At 48.1% G+C, this 19,822-nt stretch overlaps 1 protein-coding gene across 7 annotated transcripts in view; it reads left to right on the top strand.

Moving 5' to 3' along the window:
- TLL2 (tolloid like 2) overlaps positions 1-19,822 on the top strand; it is a 92,774-nt gene that overhangs the window by 49,411 nt on the left and 23,541 nt on the right. For 3 of the 7 annotated variants that reach the window (XM_055720705.1, XM_055720704.1, XM_055720703.1), the window contains 6 exons: positions 4,743-4,820; positions 6,149-6,319; positions 8,202-8,319; positions 8,739-8,917; positions 9,224-9,329; positions 14,718-14,842. In XM_055720705.1, coding sequence (XP_055576680.1) covers positions 4,743-4,820; positions 6,149-6,319; positions 8,202-8,319; positions 8,739-8,917; positions 9,224-9,329; positions 14,718-14,842 — 777 coding nt within the window. Of the gene's footprint in view, positions 1-4,742; positions 4,850-6,148; positions 6,320-8,201; positions 8,320-8,738; positions 8,918-9,223; positions 9,343-14,717; positions 14,843-19,822 lie in introns of those variants that run through there. The other 4 variants (XM_055720707.1, XM_055720706.1, XM_055720708.1 and 1 more) reach the window with 3 other exon arrangements.

The following is a 19,822-nucleotide window of genomic DNA, read 5'->3' as shown; positions in this document are numbered from 1 at the left end:
GGAGATCCCGTACAGCTCCCTGCACGGAGGCATGACCTAAGGAATTCTGTCCCACCTGGGCCAGGGGAGAAGCAGACAAAGCCAGGGGAAGGTGACGGGTGGCCTGGCACAGCGGCAGGTGGGAAGTACTGAGAATGGAAGTGTCCTTGGGGAGCTTGTTAACGCTGGAGATACATTGAAAACCAGAAAAGTCAATCCTGTTTTGCCCAACTCGTTATGGGTCACTGTAAGCGGTTAGACCAATCCTGCCTTTTTATTACTGTATTGGCTTTTCGCGAAGCGTCAAACTGAAAATCTCCATTCTCCTTTTCAGTGTTTTAATTACAACAGGCTTCAATACACATGCAGGTGTTTCATGCTGTGGAGCAGCAGCACTGGAATTCGGCCTGCTCTCAGATGTGATGGAATAGTCTGGCAGAGAGGTGCAGCTTCAGGAATGTGTTGGGGGGCAGCAGGACCTGCACCTTGCCCGCAGCTTACGTGTGGCTGCTTCCAGTCACAAGGTGCATTTCTCGGCTTCCTTATTTATTGGCTGTGGCATGTCAGCCGCTTGGCTTTTCTTTGCTAGGGTCCAGCATTAGCATTCTCTTGGGAGGAATCAGGAGAGAGAACTAAATGTCTGTCAGGTCACTTTAATCTTTGGGATGTGTTTAGGGTCATAAGGATAGGAAACATCTAAAAGCCCAAGTGAATGGGAACAGGATCTTCCAGAGCTACTGTGTATGACTCAAAACCATCCAGGTGGGAGAGAAGGGTATGGGTGCTCCACCCACGTTCTGGTGAGGTTAGTAGTGTTTGAACATACCCGAGATGTCTGCACACCCGTATCTGGCCCTTGTGTGGTGCTCTCCCCTTTCACCAGCTACAATGAGACGAAATATGCAGAGATGATGTAGATTTCATTAGTCACACTGGTTTATTCAAATGTCTCCTTTGCATAAGAAACCAAGGCTTGCAGTGATCTCTGGGAAAGAATGTGCTCGTGCTTGGAAGGGCAGCCGCGCGAACGGCACTGCGGCACGGCAGAGGTCAGCAGCTCGGGCGAGGAGAGGGGGCCCGGCTCTGGGGTTCAGTGCCATCATTTGCAATTCAATCCCATACAGCTCCCTCTTAGGGGAACAATTTGCCAAATGCAGGGTTGTTCTTTTTTCCTAATTCACCATATAATTCACCTCCCAAATTCAATTAAGAAGCAATCTGTTTGCGACTGGAAGCAAGCTGCATTTATTTAGAAATACAAAATTATCCTTCGCTTTGGCAAAGACCACATGCCTTAATAATTCTGGTGGTGAATGGCTGGTTGGGGTTTCCTTTAAGTGGAATAGGTTACTGTGAGAAGAACAGCATACTTTTTGAGGGGGGGTTGTGTCTGTGAGAAGTCCTGGGGATGTAAAATTTAACTGAGAAGAGGAACTTTTGTTGAGCTTGGGCTGAAGGAAGTGACGAGGACTGGGCATGAAAGAAAACAAAGGGGAATCTTAGGATGGGACACTGTGGCCAGAAAAGAGTGATAGAGTTCAGAGCAATCCATCTTGTTGAATCAGGCTTGTTCCTGTTCACACATCTAGTGGCTTTTGTCGAGTCAAGCTCTGTTAAACTATGGCACTTCCTTTGGGAGACAATCCCCTGATTTAGTGTCTCTTGGACCAGGAAGCTTTAACCTATAGTCAGCTGAGAGTCTGGGTATTTTATTTTCCTCTGCTTCATTTTGTTGCTGTCTTCTGTCATCCTTTTCCTGATGCTCTAGTAAGTTATAGCAGTATAATGTCAGAGAGGTAGAATCTGATACCATCCTCTCAGCCTTCCTCCAAGGTGTCAGACGCACCTTTTCCCCTGTCCTTGCCCCCCTTGGAGGGGGTGGAGGAAGATTTGCAAGATGGCAGCTCCAGAGCAAAAGGAGAGTTTTCCAGCTGGCAAAGCAAGGCTGGTTCAGGGGCTGGAAGATGTCCAGCTCTCTTGAAAGTGGGACATCCCTCTTGGAAGTGTCCACATGGCATCCAGCAGTGCTGTATGACAAACAGTATGTCCCTTCCTGCGTACAGTGGTTGACCATGCTCTTCATGCTTTACCTTGCCACCAAGACTGGAGAAACTTGCGCTTGCTAATACCTCTGAAGAGCTCAGCTTGTTTGGCCTCCCTTCGGCTCAGAGGGGACCCATGGTGCCAAGATGGGGAAGGAGGGGAGGGGACAACAGTGGTGGTATCAGCACCACCTTCTTAAGGCTGCGAATGTGGTACGTGCCCGTTTTGTCTGTTACACAACTTGTGCCCTCTCACCCTAGGAACCCTGGTTTTGAGTTCTCCCTCCTACTATGGTCATCATGGAGAGCCTCCCCACTAAAGAGATGCTGGTTGGTTTTCCATGTTGGGTCTGCAACTGCTCTGTGGCTTGCTGCCCAGGTTGCTGTACTCTCTGTAGTTGCCCTCTGGCTTCTGTGGTGTTCCCAAGTTGGACCTGGCAAAATGGAAAGCCCAGGAAACCTGGAAGACAGACAGCTATAGAAAGAAGAGCCTTGTTCTTCTCTCTTCCCCGTCCCCATTTCCCAGTCATTTTTCTATCCCTTTGACTGCATTTTCTTCTACTGTCTCTGTCGTGAAGGTCCCTTGCTGCTGGACGATCTCTTAGTGCTCCCTCCCTCCCCACACTGAGCAGCTGCTGTTACTACATAGAATATGTATCTCAAGACTGTATGACTGGGGGCCCTCCTTGGTGGGAGCATCAACAGATCCCTGGATAGATCTTTTGGTAGGATGCAAAACCATTAAGCACTCTGAACTTTTTATTCATTTAGACATTTTTAAGAAACTGAAAAATGCTACAGAAAACCAGTAAAGTGAAAGTACCTCTGCTTCTTTACCCTTTTTGAAATATGTAGCCTCTTTAAGTTTTGGAGTTTTGGGGTTTGATTGTTTGTTTTGTTTTGGTTGGGGTTTTGTATTTTTGTATTGGGGGAGTTCATTTAGAAACAGGTGTTTTAGGGAAGGTTGAAGATGATGGTGGTGGGAAGTAAGATTAGAAAATATTTTCTGAACAGAAAAATACAGTCACGAAATGGAGACGGAAGATATGTAATTCAGGGTCTGAAAATGGCTTTGGTTGAAGCAGTTATCCACGAGCTGCCTGTTGGCATTTGGGACTTCTCTGTGTCCGGCACCTCACTCGCCAAGTGCCTATGGTGTGGAACGTGGTCCTTCTCCGGTGTTACCTGCGCGGGATCCTCTCCTACGTGCTGCTCATGGGGGGGGTGGGTTGTCTGTAGGCCTAAGGACTGTAGGTACCAGGGTGGACTTATGTTGCATATAGAAACCTTTAGTTTTCTATACTTTTGTATCTTTATATTTATTATATAATATATATTTATAAATATATATATAATTATATTTAGTATATTTAATTACTTTAGTGGTAACGCTGCATAAGGGAGGGTGATGTTGGTTTGCTTCCTGCAGCACAACTGAGTTTGCTCAGTTGGTATTTAACTTTATAGTGGGCAGAGCTATTTGGAAGTCCTTTGAAACAGAAGTGTGAGCAAGTTATTGTTTGTTTAAAATCAGTTTCTGGCACTGGGTGACACTTTAAATCTTTTTCTGTGTCAGAATGGATCCAGCATTGAGGGAAGATCCTACGTCTCCGTCACACATCAGAAAAACTAAAATCAAGTACTGGGCTATTGCCAAGTATTGTGGCACCTTAATGGCCAAAAGACCCATTGGGGTTATAGACGGGGGTCTCTCTGTTCCTTAGCAATGTGACTTTTTGGGGAGCTAGGATCATTCCCTGAGTTTTCATCTTATGGTAGAGGATTCTGGATGCTCTGAGCCGTCCCCAGCCCTCTTGGCATGCTGGACAGCATTACTTGGTGGGGTTGCTTCTGCCAGCAGTGCCCTGTGGTGGGGGGGAGAGGCAGCAGCGCTGTCTGGAGAGGGTTAGGCACAGCGCTGGTGCAGAGGTGCTGCGGAGCTGCTGTGCTTGCTGTGCCCAGTAGCTGTGACATCAAGCATCCTGCAACACGCTGGTGTCTTGTGCATCACAGGAACATTGTGAGTCGGTTTTCTGTGACAAAATAGGAAAGCCAGGCACTCAGGGTAGAACCCACCAGCTTTGTTTTGGTGACTGAGCTGGAGGGAGCTACCTGCAAGGACAAGCTGGGGACCTGGCTGTGCTGTTCCAAAAGGGAGGGGTAGTTGTCACAGGTTGAAGCACATGAAGTACCCAGGACCTAAGATCCCAGTTCATCCTGGTTTGGTAGCCAGTGGGTATTAGCATCACAGACTTTTATTTTCAGATTAGGCTGAATACAGGCCAGATGTATAGGAGCTGATAGGAGTTTGTCTGAATGTAGATCATCCTTTGCCTTGATAGTGTACCTTTTTTAATTTGAGATTTGATAGTGGTACTTAGTATTGCTACCATCCTCCTTGTATAGCCACTATCCTATTCTCAGTAAATCTCCGTGGAATTAGCCTTCCCTAGCAGAGACTTTCTCTCTATCCAGTATATGGGGAAACTAAGGCACAGGATGGTAATGAGTTGCAAGGTGTCATTGCAGGCTAGGAACAAATCCAGAAAAAGAGCTCAGCTTTACCAGGCTTTTAGTCCCTGCTCCCCGTACAGGGCAAGCAGCCAGTTTCTGTGGCCAGCAGACCCCCAGATGTCATCACTGATAGCTGCTGCCCTTCCCCTGTCAGGTCTGCCAACCAGCTCACCAGAAGATGTGTCTTTGCTCTTCTTTCCTTTGCAGGAGGCCTGGGAGAACAGTTTCTTGTGTCAAGTGAGAACGCCACTTCGACTGGTCGTAGTAACAAAGCAGTTAAAAAGGGTAATGTGGTACCCCACCCAGACCTTTGGGTATCTTTTTATTTACTTTTTTTATCCCTTGTAAAACCATGTTTTGTCCTGTGTACATGTGTGCCTAGGAGACCACCCTGCCCAGGCACCTGCATTTGTTGCTGTTGGTGGACTCTCTGCAAGTGTGGGTTTGCCTTCTGCAGCATAGTGGGCAACCCTTGTACCCTGTTACTCCTTTGCCCAAGCCCAGCTGATGTGCTGGCTGTGCAATACAGGCACCTTATATAAGAAGTGGTGTCTACGCAGTCTTTACACATGCTAGTGAAGCCCAGCTGGACTGCGGCCCCTCTGAGGATTTGGGTCATCCATGGCACAGCAAACAGGGGGTGAGCAGCCAGGAAGCTCTGAATGGAGAAGGTTTTCTGCTGGATCAGACCCATGCCACGTTGAAAGTGCAGCTCATGTGGGCGCTTGGGTGCCTGAGCAGAGCTGCGGCCATGCCGGTGCGGGGTGAGGTACAGGGTCCGCCAGGCAGCCTGCGGGGAAGCCTCAGGCAGGATTTACAGCCAGCACCCAGCACCGCACAGCCAGGACTCCTCTATCTTTTGAACAAGAAATGTAATGTGTTCTGCTCTCCCTTTTGTATTTTTGCTCCTTTTATTAAAACAAAGACGTTCAGCGTGGATGGAGATTTGTGCAAAGTATAGAATGCCCCAGCATTTCCACCCTGAGCATCCCTCCTCCAGCAGAGACCGTCCAATCTGTACATATTTCCAAACCACCCAAGACCTAGCATGTGAAAACATATACTTCTATGTAATACTTTGCAGCCTGAAGTATAGGTTTCAGTCTCAGGGGCTTCTCCTCTTCTTCCAAGGCTGACTGGAATGGGTAGTTGTTGTTGTTGTGAAGCTAGCAAAATACAGGATAAGTCTATAGTACAAAGCTTCCTCTGCAGATCTGGAGGAGTAGGGCGAGGCGAGAATACGCAGAGACATGCAGGTTGGTTTGGCCCCCCTCCTGCTGTTCTCCTCGTTTAAGCACCGTGTCCCCGTCTATGAAGCTGCTGTTGGAGAGAGCAAGTGGCTAGGGATGGGGTGGGCTGTCCCTCAGCACCTTTCCAGGAGAACAGGGTTGGCACAGTGCGTATGGGGGCTCCAAGACAAGACAGGCCAGGTAGCTGCAGGTTAACTGTCTCTAAGTCCCAAACAAATCACTGGCAAATCTGGCTGCAGCTGGCTGGTTTGGATTAACCTCTTGCTTTTTCTGTTTTTCTTTTTCTGAAGCTCCAGGGTATTACCTGAGGGCTGCACATGGAACTAAAGAGGATTTAAACAGTATTGCCACTCTGTCTTGCAGACGGCAGGCAGAACGCAACGCTTGCAAGGAGACCGAAGAGGAAGGAATATAAAGATGAGTCTGGGATGGAAACACGCTCCTCTCCCAGGGTGCGCAGGGCAACCACATCCCGGGCTGAGAGGATCTGGCCAGGGGGGGTCATCCCCTACGTGATCGGAGGAAATTTCACTGGTCAGTAGCAAAAACATTTGCTCCCTGTTTGCTCAGGGTTGAGTGTCTCAAAATGTGTGGGAGGCCTCAGGAGCGGAGTTTTCCCAGCAATGCCTTGGGTCCTTGGGAGCCTCCCTCCTGAGGGAGGGTGGGCATGTGCTTGTACAAGGAGCTCTGCGCTCTGGAAGCCCTAAGTGTGCAGTGATGTAGTTCTTCTTTTGGAGTCCAAGAAATAATTGGGTGACCCTGTCGCTTTTCCTGATTGCTTCAGGGGCCAGCACCCATGAGCTGTGCTCAGCACCTGTGTTTCCAGAAAGGGATCCTCTCTGCTGTTGGAAGAGCAGGAGCAGAAATACCCTGGGTTGCTTTCTGCATCCCCCCTCAAGAGAACTTTCCTTGTGCTCTCCGCGTCCTGACCACCAAACTTCAGGGTCTCCTGTAGGTGTGTGAGGGAGAGGAGCAGTGAGCTGCATCCCATGGGGGATGAGGAGCTCTCCAAGTGTCCTTTTTATAGCATCTCCTGGCCACTGTCAAAACTAAAATGTCTCTTGGGTGCGGCAGATCTCTTGCAAGTTTTCACACGAAGCAGACGGACAACTTGCCCTGATGCCACCTCTGTTTAGCTCGGTGGTTCCCCATGAGACTGGTTTCCTTGACTCGTGGATGACAAATGCTCTATGCCAGCTCCTCCAGGCTGACTCCACCACCTCCCACTTAGATCCAGCAGATCCTTATTCCCTTGAGCTCCTGGGATGTACTTGGTTCCAGCACCCACACTGCTGCCAGGAGTCCATGAAGCCCCAGTGGAAGGTGTTCACCTCCTGCAAAGGGAAGGGCTCATGGAACCTGGTGGGATATTGGGTAGCCTGTTAGCCACAGCTGTCCCCCTACATTTGTCAGAGAACAGCCATCCCCATCCCTCAGGGGATGATGAGAAGGTCTTCTCAGTGTTACATGTGTCCCACTGCCCTGGCCAGCCCGGAGTAGGCAACACCATCCTTCCAGTTAGGTGACTGTATAAGAAGTAGCTCTCACCATGGCACATTCTCCCTTGTGCTCAGCCTGGTGTTTTGCCTCAGCTCAATCCCACTCTGGAGCTCCTCTCTGTATTTCTTGTGCCTTTCTGATGTACTTAGGCCTTTCTCCACTCTCTAGTACCCTCTTGAGAGTGGCAGCTTGCTCTGCAGCCCGGCGTGCACCAGAGGCAATGCTGCAAGGGCAGTACCATAGGGCAGCCTCCTGCTGTACCACTCTGGGGCATCGCTTCCCAGCTGTGTGCCTGGCATGGATCTGCTGAGTGACTTCTGGAGGGGCCCCGCTCCCTGGGGGGGACACATGTTCCATGGCCCGTCTTCTTGCTAGTGTGAGGCAGATGTGACACCCTGCTCAGTCTGAGCACAGAGCAGCAGCATAGCTCTACACCCGACCCTGAGGCTGCCTCTAGCTCCTGTATAGTTTTTGCTTCTAATCTGAAAGGTAAACCACCTGACACTAGTTTTGAGGAGCATCTGTAGCACCTGTGAGATTCCTGGGTCTTGAAACATGTGTGGTCATGCCATGAGAGCAACTGGCATGGCACTGAGCAGCTGGTAGCATGGGCCAGGACACCCAGCAGCTCTGCCTAGTGAGGTGATGTTTCTCATATGCAGAAATATTGATATGCTTAACCAAGATTGCTGCCTGTTTAATGAGAGCAATTAATTCATCAAGCACAAGGAGAGAAAAGACTGAAGTAGTAAGTTAGTGCTATGGTTGGAAGTGGGTCCCAGATTCCTAGAGGTGTCTACAGGTATAAAATTGACTGTTGGAAGGACTGATTGTTCACCTGTCCAGCTGAAGTCCATCAGAGAGTTTCCTGGAAGCTGGGCCTTCGCTGTTTGCTCTTCTTGGATTTTTTTTTCAGGAACCCAAAGAGCTATCTTTAAGCAAGCGATGAGGCACTGGGAGAAGCACACTTGTGTGACGTTTGTGGAGAGAACCGATGAAGAGAGTTTCATTGTGTTCACATACAGAACCTGCGGGTAAGCGGCGCGGGCTCCCTGCAGCCAGCTGTGTCGCAGACACCCTCTGTGTTGACAGACGGCGTTGTAAGTCTGGCTGTGGGCAGGACAGACCAGTGGCTTCCTGGGGGAATCCGCTAGAGAGATGCTTCTGGTCATTTCCAGTAAGAATTGCCAGGGTAATTTAGTATTTACTCAAGAAGAAGGTGCTAAGCCTTTCTGGGTTCTTTTTCCTGGGACAACACTTAAGTGTATATATGCATTTGTATAGATACACACTTAGGAGTTGTCTTTATACATGCACATGCACGTGCAAGTGCGTCCAGTGCATGCCACCGCTGGCTGTCCTGGACCCTGTCTGATGCTGTCCTCGGTTCCTGTGTCTCAGCCTTGCTCAGTTCACTGATGTGCTGCCTGGCTTTGTGCATTTTCTTTTCCAGATGTTGCTCATACGTGGGCCGCCGAGGAGGGGGCCCTCAGGCTATATCCATTGGAAAGAACTGTGACAAGTTTGGTATCGTGGCTCATGAGCTGGGTCATGTCGTGGGCTTCTGGCATGAGCACACACGGCCTGACAGGGACCAGCATGTCACGATCATCAGAGAGAACATACAGCAAGGTAAAATAGCACTTTGGGTTATTCCACCTGGCTTTGGGGCGGGTAGAAACCTTTCTTGCTGGACCTGTGGAAAGCCAGTGAGTGGTCCATGAGCTGGGATGGAAAGGAAGAAATATTGCTAGCTCTTGCCTAGAATAAGGGTCAAAATAGTGGGGTGGATAGAGATTTTGGATGTCCAACTGGACGGAATGTAAGAGTATATCCCTTTCATTCTAGGCTCCCAGAGATGGAAGGCTTTTTTTTTTCCTCCTTTTTTTTTTTTTTTTTAAGTGATTTGTTTTTTCCCCTTTGTGTTTGGCATCACAGGTCAGGAGTACAACTTTTTGAAGATGGAAGCTGGGGAAGTGAACTCACTGGGGGAGACCTATGACTTCGACAGCATCATGCACTATGCTAGGAACACATTCTCCAGGTGATAGTCCAAGGTTACATGTCTTTAGGACTGTTTTCAGTAGTTGTGATTGGTTCTGTGGGATACGTGGAGCCTAGAAGGAGACCTGTGATCTATTGCAGAGATATGTGGCAGTTGCAGTGAGCTCTGCTGCATTGCAAAGCTTGAAAAATATTGGAAAAAAAGCAAGGTGGGTGAAGAGGAGTATGGTGGACTTTGTTTTCCCCTCCCCACTGTATTCACCCAGTGCTGATAATCCCAGAGTCCTTCCAAAGCTATGTCAGCATGTTTTGCAGCCTGCGCAGGGAGCACGTACGGATGTGTGTGCGTATCTGTCTGTGTGCAAGGAGGGTAATGCTAAAACCAGCTCTGAATCTTTTGGTTGTCCAGCTCGTGCTTTGGAGTCACAACATTACCTTCCAAGTCCTAGCAGCTTTGCCAAGGGAGAATTTAAACTCTAGATCACGATTTTTAATTGCTTGGGTATTTTTTTAACCATTTATGCACGTGCTTTAGGTCATGGCCTCTGCAGGTCTGTGATTCTGTGTGGCTGGGTTCTTCAGGGAGAAGTTTCAGTCCTGTTCCCGTCCCAACTAGCTGGCCAATTTCTGTCTAGGCTGTTTGCCCTCGAGCCCCACCTCAGCCGTCAGACAGAGCCCATTTTCTGATCAGGCAGCTCTGCTGGATAGAGAGGTGAAACGAACATAGCTATTTATGTCCTGGGTTTGGAGTGAGAGTTACTGGATGACCAGCTTCATATTGCTGCAGTATTTGAAGTTTTTTCCATGAGTCCCACTATTGCTCCTTCTCAAGAGCTGTCCATCACTACACGCCATGAGCAAAGGGGATGTGAGGCAGAGCACAAATATCCACAACTTTGAGAACTTTTTGTTGCAAAAAATAAAGGTGTCTTGGGCTTTAAAAAATTTTCTTACTTCACAGGTGTATGGAATTGCCAAGCCTGTTGTTTTGTGCTTTTGTTTCTGAAGCTTCAAGGGGAAAATTATCAAACTTGCTGAGATGCTGCTTGTTCTGGCAGGAGGAGAAGGTGGCTGGGCAAGGGTGCTTTGTAGCCTTCAGAGATTTCTTTGGGTCAGATACCTAAAGCAAGCAATTTTTCTTCCCTTGAAGCATCTGCTGGACCCTTCCAGCATTTGCTAGACTCTAAATGGTTAGAATTGTCTTGCACAAAAGCCGGATTAAGTTATTACCACCATTTATATTGTGGATGCCTTTGAGTCTGTGTTTCTTGAAAACCAGGGTCCTTCAGAACACTCCTGGGCCAAAAAGGGATAAAAATGGCAAGAGTCCTTCTAAATTTAAATTGGTGCTTAATAGGATTTTGGAGTCTGTTTTCTTTAAGCCCTTTGTCTGCGTGACCCACCCTCACCCCGGTGCAGTCTTTGTGCGGTAACTGAACTGAACACTGAGTGCCTCTGTGGGCTGATTATACTCTCGCTGCAGACGGGCAGTGCTGGGAACAGGCTTTTGCTTTACCAAGACCTGTCCTGACATCTGCTCCCCTAGTGCTTTGAGTCAGTAGGGATGTGCAAGCATGTGCATGTCTCCTTCCCACCTTGCTGAGTTCTGCGAGGAGCCCTTGCAGATGTTGAGTTCCAGCGAGTTTCGTGAAGAACTCGAGAAGGTAGGTGGGAATGGGAGAGAGCCCTGCGTGACCCTGCAGGGGAAGGGCTGCGGTGGCTGTGTTAGTGCAGCAGCAGAAAGTCCACATAGGAAATAGATGGTATGAGTGCCCTGCCAGCGGAGATGGGGTATAAGCCAGGGGCAGGTGAAGGACACGGAGCCATGCTTGTGACTTACTGTCTTGAAGCAACTCTTAGGTGGCACTTAGCACAACCTTGTTGTTTTCGACTCCTGTGTACATCGATGACAGCAAACCAGATGGTGTTTGCCATGGTCAAACGCTGCTGCAAATCCTTTTTATTCTAAACTTTGTACCTAGGACAGGAAGGGACAGTTTTTCTGAGACACGAGTGGAGCATTGGAAATAGCTTCCAGTGGTGCTTTTGAAAATTGCTGTAGGAGTCACACCTCACGTTCAGTTCGCACTGGAACATATTTCTCATTTGTGTCTATGGCTAATAGGAGTACGGCACAAGAGACAATCATGACAGTAGTTACAAGTTTTTACCATTGGGATTTCTGTTCTTGTCTATAGAATCATAGAATTGTTTAGGTTAGAAAATACTTCTAAGATCATCAGCTCCAGCCGTTAGCCCAGCACTGCGAAGGCCACCACTACACCCCAAGCACTGCACTTATGCATTTTTTAAACACCTCTATGGATAGGTATTCCACCCTATCCCGGGGCAGCCTGTTCCAATGCTTGGCCACCCTTTCAGTGAAGACATTTTTCCTAATATCGCATCTAAACCTCCCCTGGTGCAGCTTGAAGCTGTTTGCTCTTGTCCTGTTGCTTGTTATCTGTGTCAGAGAGTTGCCTGTTTTGCAGAGCGTGGCTGCAGGCTTTTATTTTGTGGTGCATTCCTTACAGACATGGCAGCAAATTAAACTGAATATTGCTGTCTCATTAAACAAGGTCCTTTACAGCTGTCAAGGCTCATAAATGGAAGCTTAGCAATAAGAACGTTTAAACTTCCACAGAGCCCAAAGCAGATAGTGGGTTACCTTAATTGACTGAGCCTCTTCCAGTAGAGACGGCAGCACAGCCTGGAGCTAAAACCATGACCTCTGCAAAGCCTGTGCTCGAGCCAGGATGCAGGTAGCACTGCTGGCGTGTTGGGGGGCATCTTCTTGCTGTGTTACCCACACACCATCCTAACCCTGCACCAGATGTCTGCGCATCCTCCACAGGTTTTGCTGTGTGAAGTACAGTTATGTTGTCTCTCTTCTGCATGTGGGGATATCAATACAGATCTGGGACAAAATGCAGCTGCCTGCAGCTGCCTGCTCAACCTGCCTTGAATATCTGCTTCCTTGGGTGGCGTTTAAGGGCCTGTATCTATGGCCCTCAGATGGGATGGGGAATATTCAGTATTTCTTGAGATCAGTTGATAATTTCGTAGTGTTTGCATGACCCTTTACACATCGAGGGTGCTATGTGGATGCTGATGACTCTTGAGAGTATCTCTTCTTAAACCCTGTTTTTAGCTGGTAGCAATGGTGGGTGGTTGTGCTTGACTTGCTGCTACATTGGGCAGCTAATACATGTTCTGCCTGTGCCTGGACAGCAGGAGAATGGGGCATCCATGGCTCCTGGGTTCTTTTCCTACTTCTGGGAGGAGAGATTAGGTGTCTTATTCAAGAGTGGTTCTGGTGTTTGAGTTCCTGAGCTGCTCTGTTTAATGTCTGCTTGGTGTTTATAAATTTGAGACCCCAAATATCAATGCTCTTAGAGACGCAGACCAAACATGCAACTTTACATCATAAGTGTTGTTAAGCAAATGGAGTTTGGGCAGACAGCACGGGACCACTGGGACCACAGAAACACCCTGCTCTGCTCTCCACTCCTTTGATTGTGAAAGGAGAGGAACTACACTTACTGCCTCCTAATTCGCAGTTGCATTCAGCAATGCGTGTCAAGGGGGCACAGGATTTGGCTGGTGGAAAAAAGCAAACTGAGAAATGTGACTACCCCAGTCTAGGGTGCAGCCCCCTGGAAGAAAATGTGTTTGGCAGGTAACATATAAATATAAAAACAAGGATAAATTCACCGCTGTGGGTTGCTTGCGTTGTGTGAGCCATACCCAGTGAATGCTGTGTGCAGAAGGCTGGGGGTGTGCAGTTGTGAGGGCTGGAATGGGAAAAAGAATCAAAACTTTGCATGTGCCAGTGATGGTGTCTCTGTTAAACTTTGTCATTGTCCCTTGGCTGAGCCTGGAGCTCTGCAGAAAGCTTTTCGGTGGCCACAGAAGTGTGTCCCTGCCAAATGCCAAGTTCTTCTGTGAACTCCTGAGGCTTGAAAACTGGCTGTGAGCAAACCGACCTGTTTCTGGGTGTGTGGTGTTTCTGGAATTAGAGGATTTGTTTTCAACACATAAATAAATTCAGCCTGAGACATGGAGCTGGCATGTGGGGTGCCAGCCTGAATTTGTCCATCAAAATGTGATGGGCTCACTTCAGAGCTTGTAAGCACTGATTTTGGTGCTGAAGGGGAATTTTTCTACTGCTGAAAAAAGCCAACATCCCCCATGCAAGAGTTGATTCTTGACCAGATTAAATTCCTTCCCCTTTATTTCTTCCTTCAGTTTGAGTACTTACAAAAGAATTTTCCTCCACAAAATATGTTTAGTAGAATGATATTTTCTGTTCAAGAATACTGACTGCAGCTCTGGACAGCTGTGATCCAAATACTCGCCTTGTGGTATTTATTTAAAATTAAACCAATGCAAAAAACCCCCTAACCCTCTCAAGCTCCTTCCCGAGGCTCTTGCACAGCTGAGCAGCCCAATGAACAGAATTACTTGTGTACTTAGAGCTTAACCCATACTTGAAGACTCCTGTATCAGGACTGGGCAGCACTGACTTCTGTCCTGATTTCCCATCAGACTCCGGACAGTTGTGTCCTCTCGTCTGGGAAGCGAAACCTGCCTGGCTGAGCTGCTGCTGGTGGTCCCAGCTCACTGCTGACCCTGGCCCCTCCCCACCTGTTGGGTGTTCGGGGCTGTGGTGGAACATCTGCCATGGGCTGGGCAGCCTGGCTGCAAGAGCTTGGGCTTCACCAACCTGGAGTTGAGGTTCCGGATTCCTCCCTCCCATCACCCCTGCAGTCCTAATGCTGCTTTGGGATGTCTCTTGCATGCAGGCGTTTGCTTGGATGCACAGACTTTGCATTTTGATGGAGCTTTAAACTTTTGCTGGACTGAGATCAGAAGTGCAGTAATGAGCTCCTGAGTATGAAGTACCATGTGGAAGGAATAGTAGCAAGGAAACAGAGGCGGAGACGAGTTATTAGCTTGGAAACTCGTGCAGAACAAAGGTAGGACGCTTGGTATTTTTCTCTTGTCTGCGGCAACAACAGTCGCTGCCAGCCCAGCCCCATCTGCTACTGAACAAACTCCCTCTGCTCCATCAGCTTCAGTGTCCAAGCTGTGCTCCTGCTGAGCCAGATGTGCCATGAACTTTTCATTGCCTTTTCTGATTTATGACAAGGAATGTGTCTATACTCAAACAGAGGCAGTAGCAATCTCGATATATCAAAAGGGGAATTTACTGGCTCGGCAGACTTGCCTGTACATTTGGAAGCTATCTGCTACAGCGAGGCAGCCACCTCGAGGCAAGCCACTTTCACAGCCTGCATTCCTCCTGCTTGTTAGCATGGGATCCATGGGGAGGGGAGAGGTGTGGGAGGCCTGCCAGGATGGCTTTCTGTGCATCGTGTCCCTTGCCCTGCTTCACTGCTCTGTGTCTCTCTGTTCTTCCCTTCAGAGGGGTTTTCCTCGACACCATCCTCCCCCGTCGGGATGATAACGGGGTCCGGCCAACTATTGGTCAGCGTATCCGCCTGAGTCAGGGGGACATCGCTCAGGCGAGGAAGTTGTACAAATGCCCAGGTAAATATGGCTTGCGGAGGTGGCTCCAGCTTTATTGTAGACATGTGGTTTATCTGGAAGGCATTGGAGTTCAAGAGCACCTTAACAATCCCTTTGAAAGCGGCTCTGGAAGTGTGGACCATCAAATGCTTCAGGTTGGAGCTGTGGGAGAACTGAACTTGCCTAACATGTGTCTTCTATTAGTAGTTTGCCAGCATCCCTGTTTGGTTTGGGGCTTCAGGTTGGTCCAGTGTAGGCTCTGTTCATAGGAAATTAAATCCAAGGCCATGGACAGGGTGGGACTAAGAGTTAGCAAAGTGGCAGAGGGATATCTGGTAGCCTGGGGTTCCTACACGCCAACCATCAAATGTCTGTGGAGTTATTTATAGAGGAGTTGTCCCGAAGATGAGCCTTAAGGAAACCGTAAGTGTATCTCTGTGATTATGGTGTGTTGCACTGCGGCTGGGGAGTGCATGCATGGAAGAAAGCTCAAGGATGCTCATTTGTGGAACAACCAGGTGCTGGAAGCTGGTGCTTTGGGCTTTTCAGGGGAGGGCTGTATCCCCCTTTCTGCTGCCAAAGGGTTGATAGACTGGGAACAGCTTTGAAGAGAGAACCCATCTATGTATGCTAAAGACATACTAAAGACCAGTAGTCTGGGTCCTGCTTTATGTGGGGTCTGAAAAGATTGGCAAAAAGAGCATTGGGGTCACAGGTATGACTGGGAGACTAAATTTACCCATCAGAACAAAAGGATCCTTTTAAAGTGGAGATGTTGGACAGCGAAAGTTGAAGCAACAGTTTTAGCTGAATAGGTTAATAGAGAAAATGAGATTTCAGGGAAGCAATCTGCTGGACTTAAGGACAGGTTGGATGTGAGGAGGTGAAGAGAGGATGGTGCCTGTGGCACAGACGGCAGCGGCTGAGAAGGGAGGGAGCACGGGAGGTGTGGTGCTTGGAGGCAGAAAATTTAACAAGCTCTGTTGAATTTCTGCAGGTAATGAAACATCTGTGAGAAGATATGAGAATGAGAGAGTTGCCCTAATTTTGCATAATGACTCTATAACATTCGTAATAATGCAATAAGGAAAAAAAGGACTTATGCAAGCACGGCCTAGGAGTTTATCTGAATGGGTTTGTCTGGCCAGCATGCTGGTGCAGCTGAGAGGGGCTTTGACCGTAAACATAATGTGGTCATGAATTATTAATCCTCTTGGAATAAGCATATCACAAAGAAAGGGGAGGAGGAGGGGGGTTAAGTTGTACCAGTATACAGAGTGTATGGCTGGCTAGTGCTGCTCTGTGAGCCAGTCCTGAGGCCATGGAAAGTGGTTGATAGCTGGTGTGCAGCTCTGCTGCTTCTCCATATCCAGCTACAGGTTCGTAAGGGTCTGGAATAAATCTGAGGACTTCAGGGTCTGTGATGTTTGGGGATCACTGCTTAGCTTATAGTGAGTGGTATAACTTTGTTAGGTGTGCTAGATCTAATGAACTTTTTTTTTTTTTTTTTTACTAATAATTTTCTCTGATTCACTTCTGGTTGAACAAGATGTAGTTCTGGGAAAATTATCTCACAGATTACTTAGGGATTGCTTTGTTTGAATACTAAAAAAAAAAAAAAAAAGTAAGTAGGGATGTCTTGAACCATGTTTTTTTGATTGAATCAGGACTTAATCCAGGCAGGCTTTTCATTCCCATAGCTGGAAGCATCAACTACAGATTCAGATTTCTCAAGGCAAGCTGAAAAGCCACTTTGGCCTGAGGTTAGCCAAACTAAAAGCTACAAAGCAACTTTCTTTAAAATGAGGACCCTTCCGAGTCTCAAGTTTTCCACTTCCAAAGTAGAACTTTTCTGGGTTTTAGATATATTATTTTTTTTTACACAAAGCTTAGCAGAGGTTGTTGCAGTTCAGAATGTATTTGGCAGCAGAATGATTAGAGCTTTAAGCCTACTAAACAAATTTTATGCAAATATCTATTGGTTTGGTTTGGTTTTCTCTTTTCTTTGCATCAAAATTTGTACACAGGTTGTGTTTGAAGAGAAGCAGTGCAGTATAATGTTTATATGTGCAGTATAAAGTTTAATGACACTGATGGCTCCAGCTGCCGTTTGAAGCTGTAGCCTGAATAGTTATCATCCTCTGCAAAATGCCAGGCGCAGGAGTCCAAACCCAAAGGCCTTCAGCTGTATGTTCAAGCAGGGGCTGAACGAGCCTTTAGGTTGAGGACAGCTTTGTTCAGTAGTCAAGCTGAGGACTTTTAGGTAAAAGACAACAATGTAATCTAGAAGTTGAATGGCAGATGGTTTCCCTTTTAGAAAGAGAGTCTCTACCTGAGAATGCCTGAAAAAATCCTCCACAAAACCAGCCAGCGTGGCGGGGGATGGGTTACGAGCATGTGCTGGTAGGAGCCAGCACGGCTGCTGTGTCAGTGGTAAGGGACAGGGTGCTCTGCCTCGTTAGACTGGAGCTTTTGCGGCTGCGGCCGTTAGGGCTGGCTTAGCTTTTCCATTCTAAAACCCTGCTGGTTTAAATTGCTCTTCATTCTCCAAAGCTTATACCTGCTGGGTTAAAGTTACTGCCAAGCCAGGTGAAACCAAATGGAATTTGCTGAAGGAATTTCTGGAAGGCAAGATACATTCTGCTACATAGTGGTAACTGCTAGATTTGATGTGGCTGCACGGTTGAGGATTTGATGAATATAGTCACTACAAAAGCCTTTAAAGCAGCATGTCCTGCTGTCCTGCGCTGTGCTGAAGGAAATGTGGCTGTGTGGCTGCACTAACTGTGCTGAAATTAGCTACAAATTGGGACTGGTCCTGCACTATGTTGCCCCATCCAATTCCTTGTGCATCTTCAAAAAGATGTAGTCTACCGGTAACCACCTGATGAGCAGTAGGTGCCTGTCACTCAGCTAACTTCACTTACAAGTGACTTCTGAAGCATTCACCTTTTGTGCGTTGCTCTTTGCCTGTGTTCCTTTCTAGCTGCTTACGTGTGCAACAGCCTCTTCGCCATGGGCAAGAGTCACCTCAGCCCAGTTTCTTGGATCCCAGGAGTACCAAACACTGGTCTTAGGGGACCCGTTGGCTTCTTTGCCACTGAGTGGAGTACAGTGGTGTTGCTTTTTGGTGTGCTCTGCACACAGCTATGCATTGCTCGCTGTTTCTGGGCTTCCGCCTGCAAGCTGTCGCTCTGCCCTGTGCTCTGCCCCTTCGCCCAGCGTGCCTTGCAGGGCTTCCTCCGCAAGTCTGCGTACTCAGCCGGGTCTCCTTTTGTGAGGTTTTAGCAGAGCAGGGTTTGGTAGGAGATACGTTAGTATCTGTTCCAGAATTACAGAGTTTTGCCAGGAGCTGTGTAAATTACACTTAGGAGAAGTCTGGGCTGTCAGAAACCTCCCCTGTAGTTCAGCTGCGGGTGGTCATCCTCCTTGTCCTGTGTGGTTATGGTCATGCAGAATGTGTTCCCAGCATTTAGAGCTCTCTCTGTCATTTCATGTTTGTTTGAATAGATTTCTGAGCAGAGAAACCCAACATTTATTAATCTCAGTGAGTGGTAATCCCCTCTTTATTGGGATGCCTTGTCAGATGTTGGCATTGCTAGAGCCATCCTAAGGTGGTGGCCACTCCAGACCATGCATTGACCAGTGGTGATGCCAGAGGATCAGCTGAAGAATGGCTGGCTGTCTTCAGAATAAGTGTGCTTGGGACTCGGCTTCTTTGAGATGTTTGTCTGCTGGGGCAGCATGCTGTTCCTGGCTGAGGGTCCTAGGAGCATCCTGGGAGCTGGAATTATCCTAACAGGTTCTGACACAGATAACAAGGCACGGCATCTCTTTGCAAGAGGTAGAAAGGAAGAAAGTGTATTTATTCTGCAAATAGAAGTCTGGATTTCTTTTGCAGTTCACGCAGGCCATCACCTTTTACAAGCATCTCCCTCTGCCCACCTGAAGAATACATCACCACCTGGGGAGGTGGGAGGACATCAGCTGTTTCTGTGGAACCAAAACTAAAATGTGCCATGCAATGCTCCCTTGTAGCTGCATGGTGGCAGGGGGAGTGCTCAGGGCTCCGAACTGCTTGAGAAGGAAGGAGCAAGGTGGAGGGTTTGACCTGTCTTTTATTTTCTTCATTCCTCTGGGGCAGATGTGTGTGTTTACCTGCTGGTTTTGCTCGGCGGTGCTTTTATTTCTAGTAGTTTAAAATACCTTTGGCTTTCCTGACAGGAATTGCACTGGCAGATCCCATGCTGACCTGTGCTTTGAAGTGGGTGCTGCTTGTTCCTGGGAGCAGCTCCAGTGTCCAGAGCACCCCGTGAGCTGTTTGGTTGGGCAAACCCCTTTTTGTGTGCCCGCCTATTGTTTGTCTGCCCTGATCTGCCAAGCTGTGGATCAAACTGCCTCAGGGAAATTAAGAAACGCTGGCCTTGGTGTCTCCATCTCCCTTTTTTGAAGATATTAAACTTTTTGAATGGGACCATTCTCTTTTCACCCCCAGCTTCCGACCCGCCCATCGAAATGTAATCATGGCTGAAAAATTAGTGAGTGTGTGATAGCATCAGGCAGAGGCACATCCCCTGGCATTTCCATGAGAAAGGGAGCCAGATGTTCGGCCTCCTCAGATCTTTCAAAGCACTGCTGCTTAAGGAGGGATTTTTGGGGGCTGCCTTACTGTCACTGAGGAAACAAAGTTGCAGGTCAAGGGCAGCTTTGTAGCATCAGTGGGTCATAAAATTGGAAAAACAACTGGGAAGCCAGCAAGCCAAGGTCCCTGCTCCTTGCAATAGGTATTTGCATGTGTCTGGTGAGCGCTCTGAAGGAAATGAGAGCGTTGACGTTTGTGGTGCTTCCAGCTAGCCAGCCAGCTGCTCTGCAGGTGTAGATGGTCACTCCTTGTCCCAGCTCAGCCCTGCTGGCTCGGAGAACAGGAACCACAGTAGTCACAGCTTTCCTAGATGCTGGAAGCTGCAGTTCCCTAAAGGAGCTTATGCACATGCATATTAC

Source organism: Falco cherrug, chromosome 9, assembly GCF_023634085.1.
Source record: "Falco cherrug isolate bFalChe1 chromosome 9, bFalChe1.pri, whole genome shotgun sequence".
Classification (NCBI taxonomy): domain Eukaryota; kingdom Metazoa; phylum Chordata; class Aves; order Falconiformes; family Falconidae; genus Falco; species Falco cherrug.
Note: the sequence above shows the minus strand (reverse complement) of the source record. Positions and strands in the feature narration are given on the sequence as shown.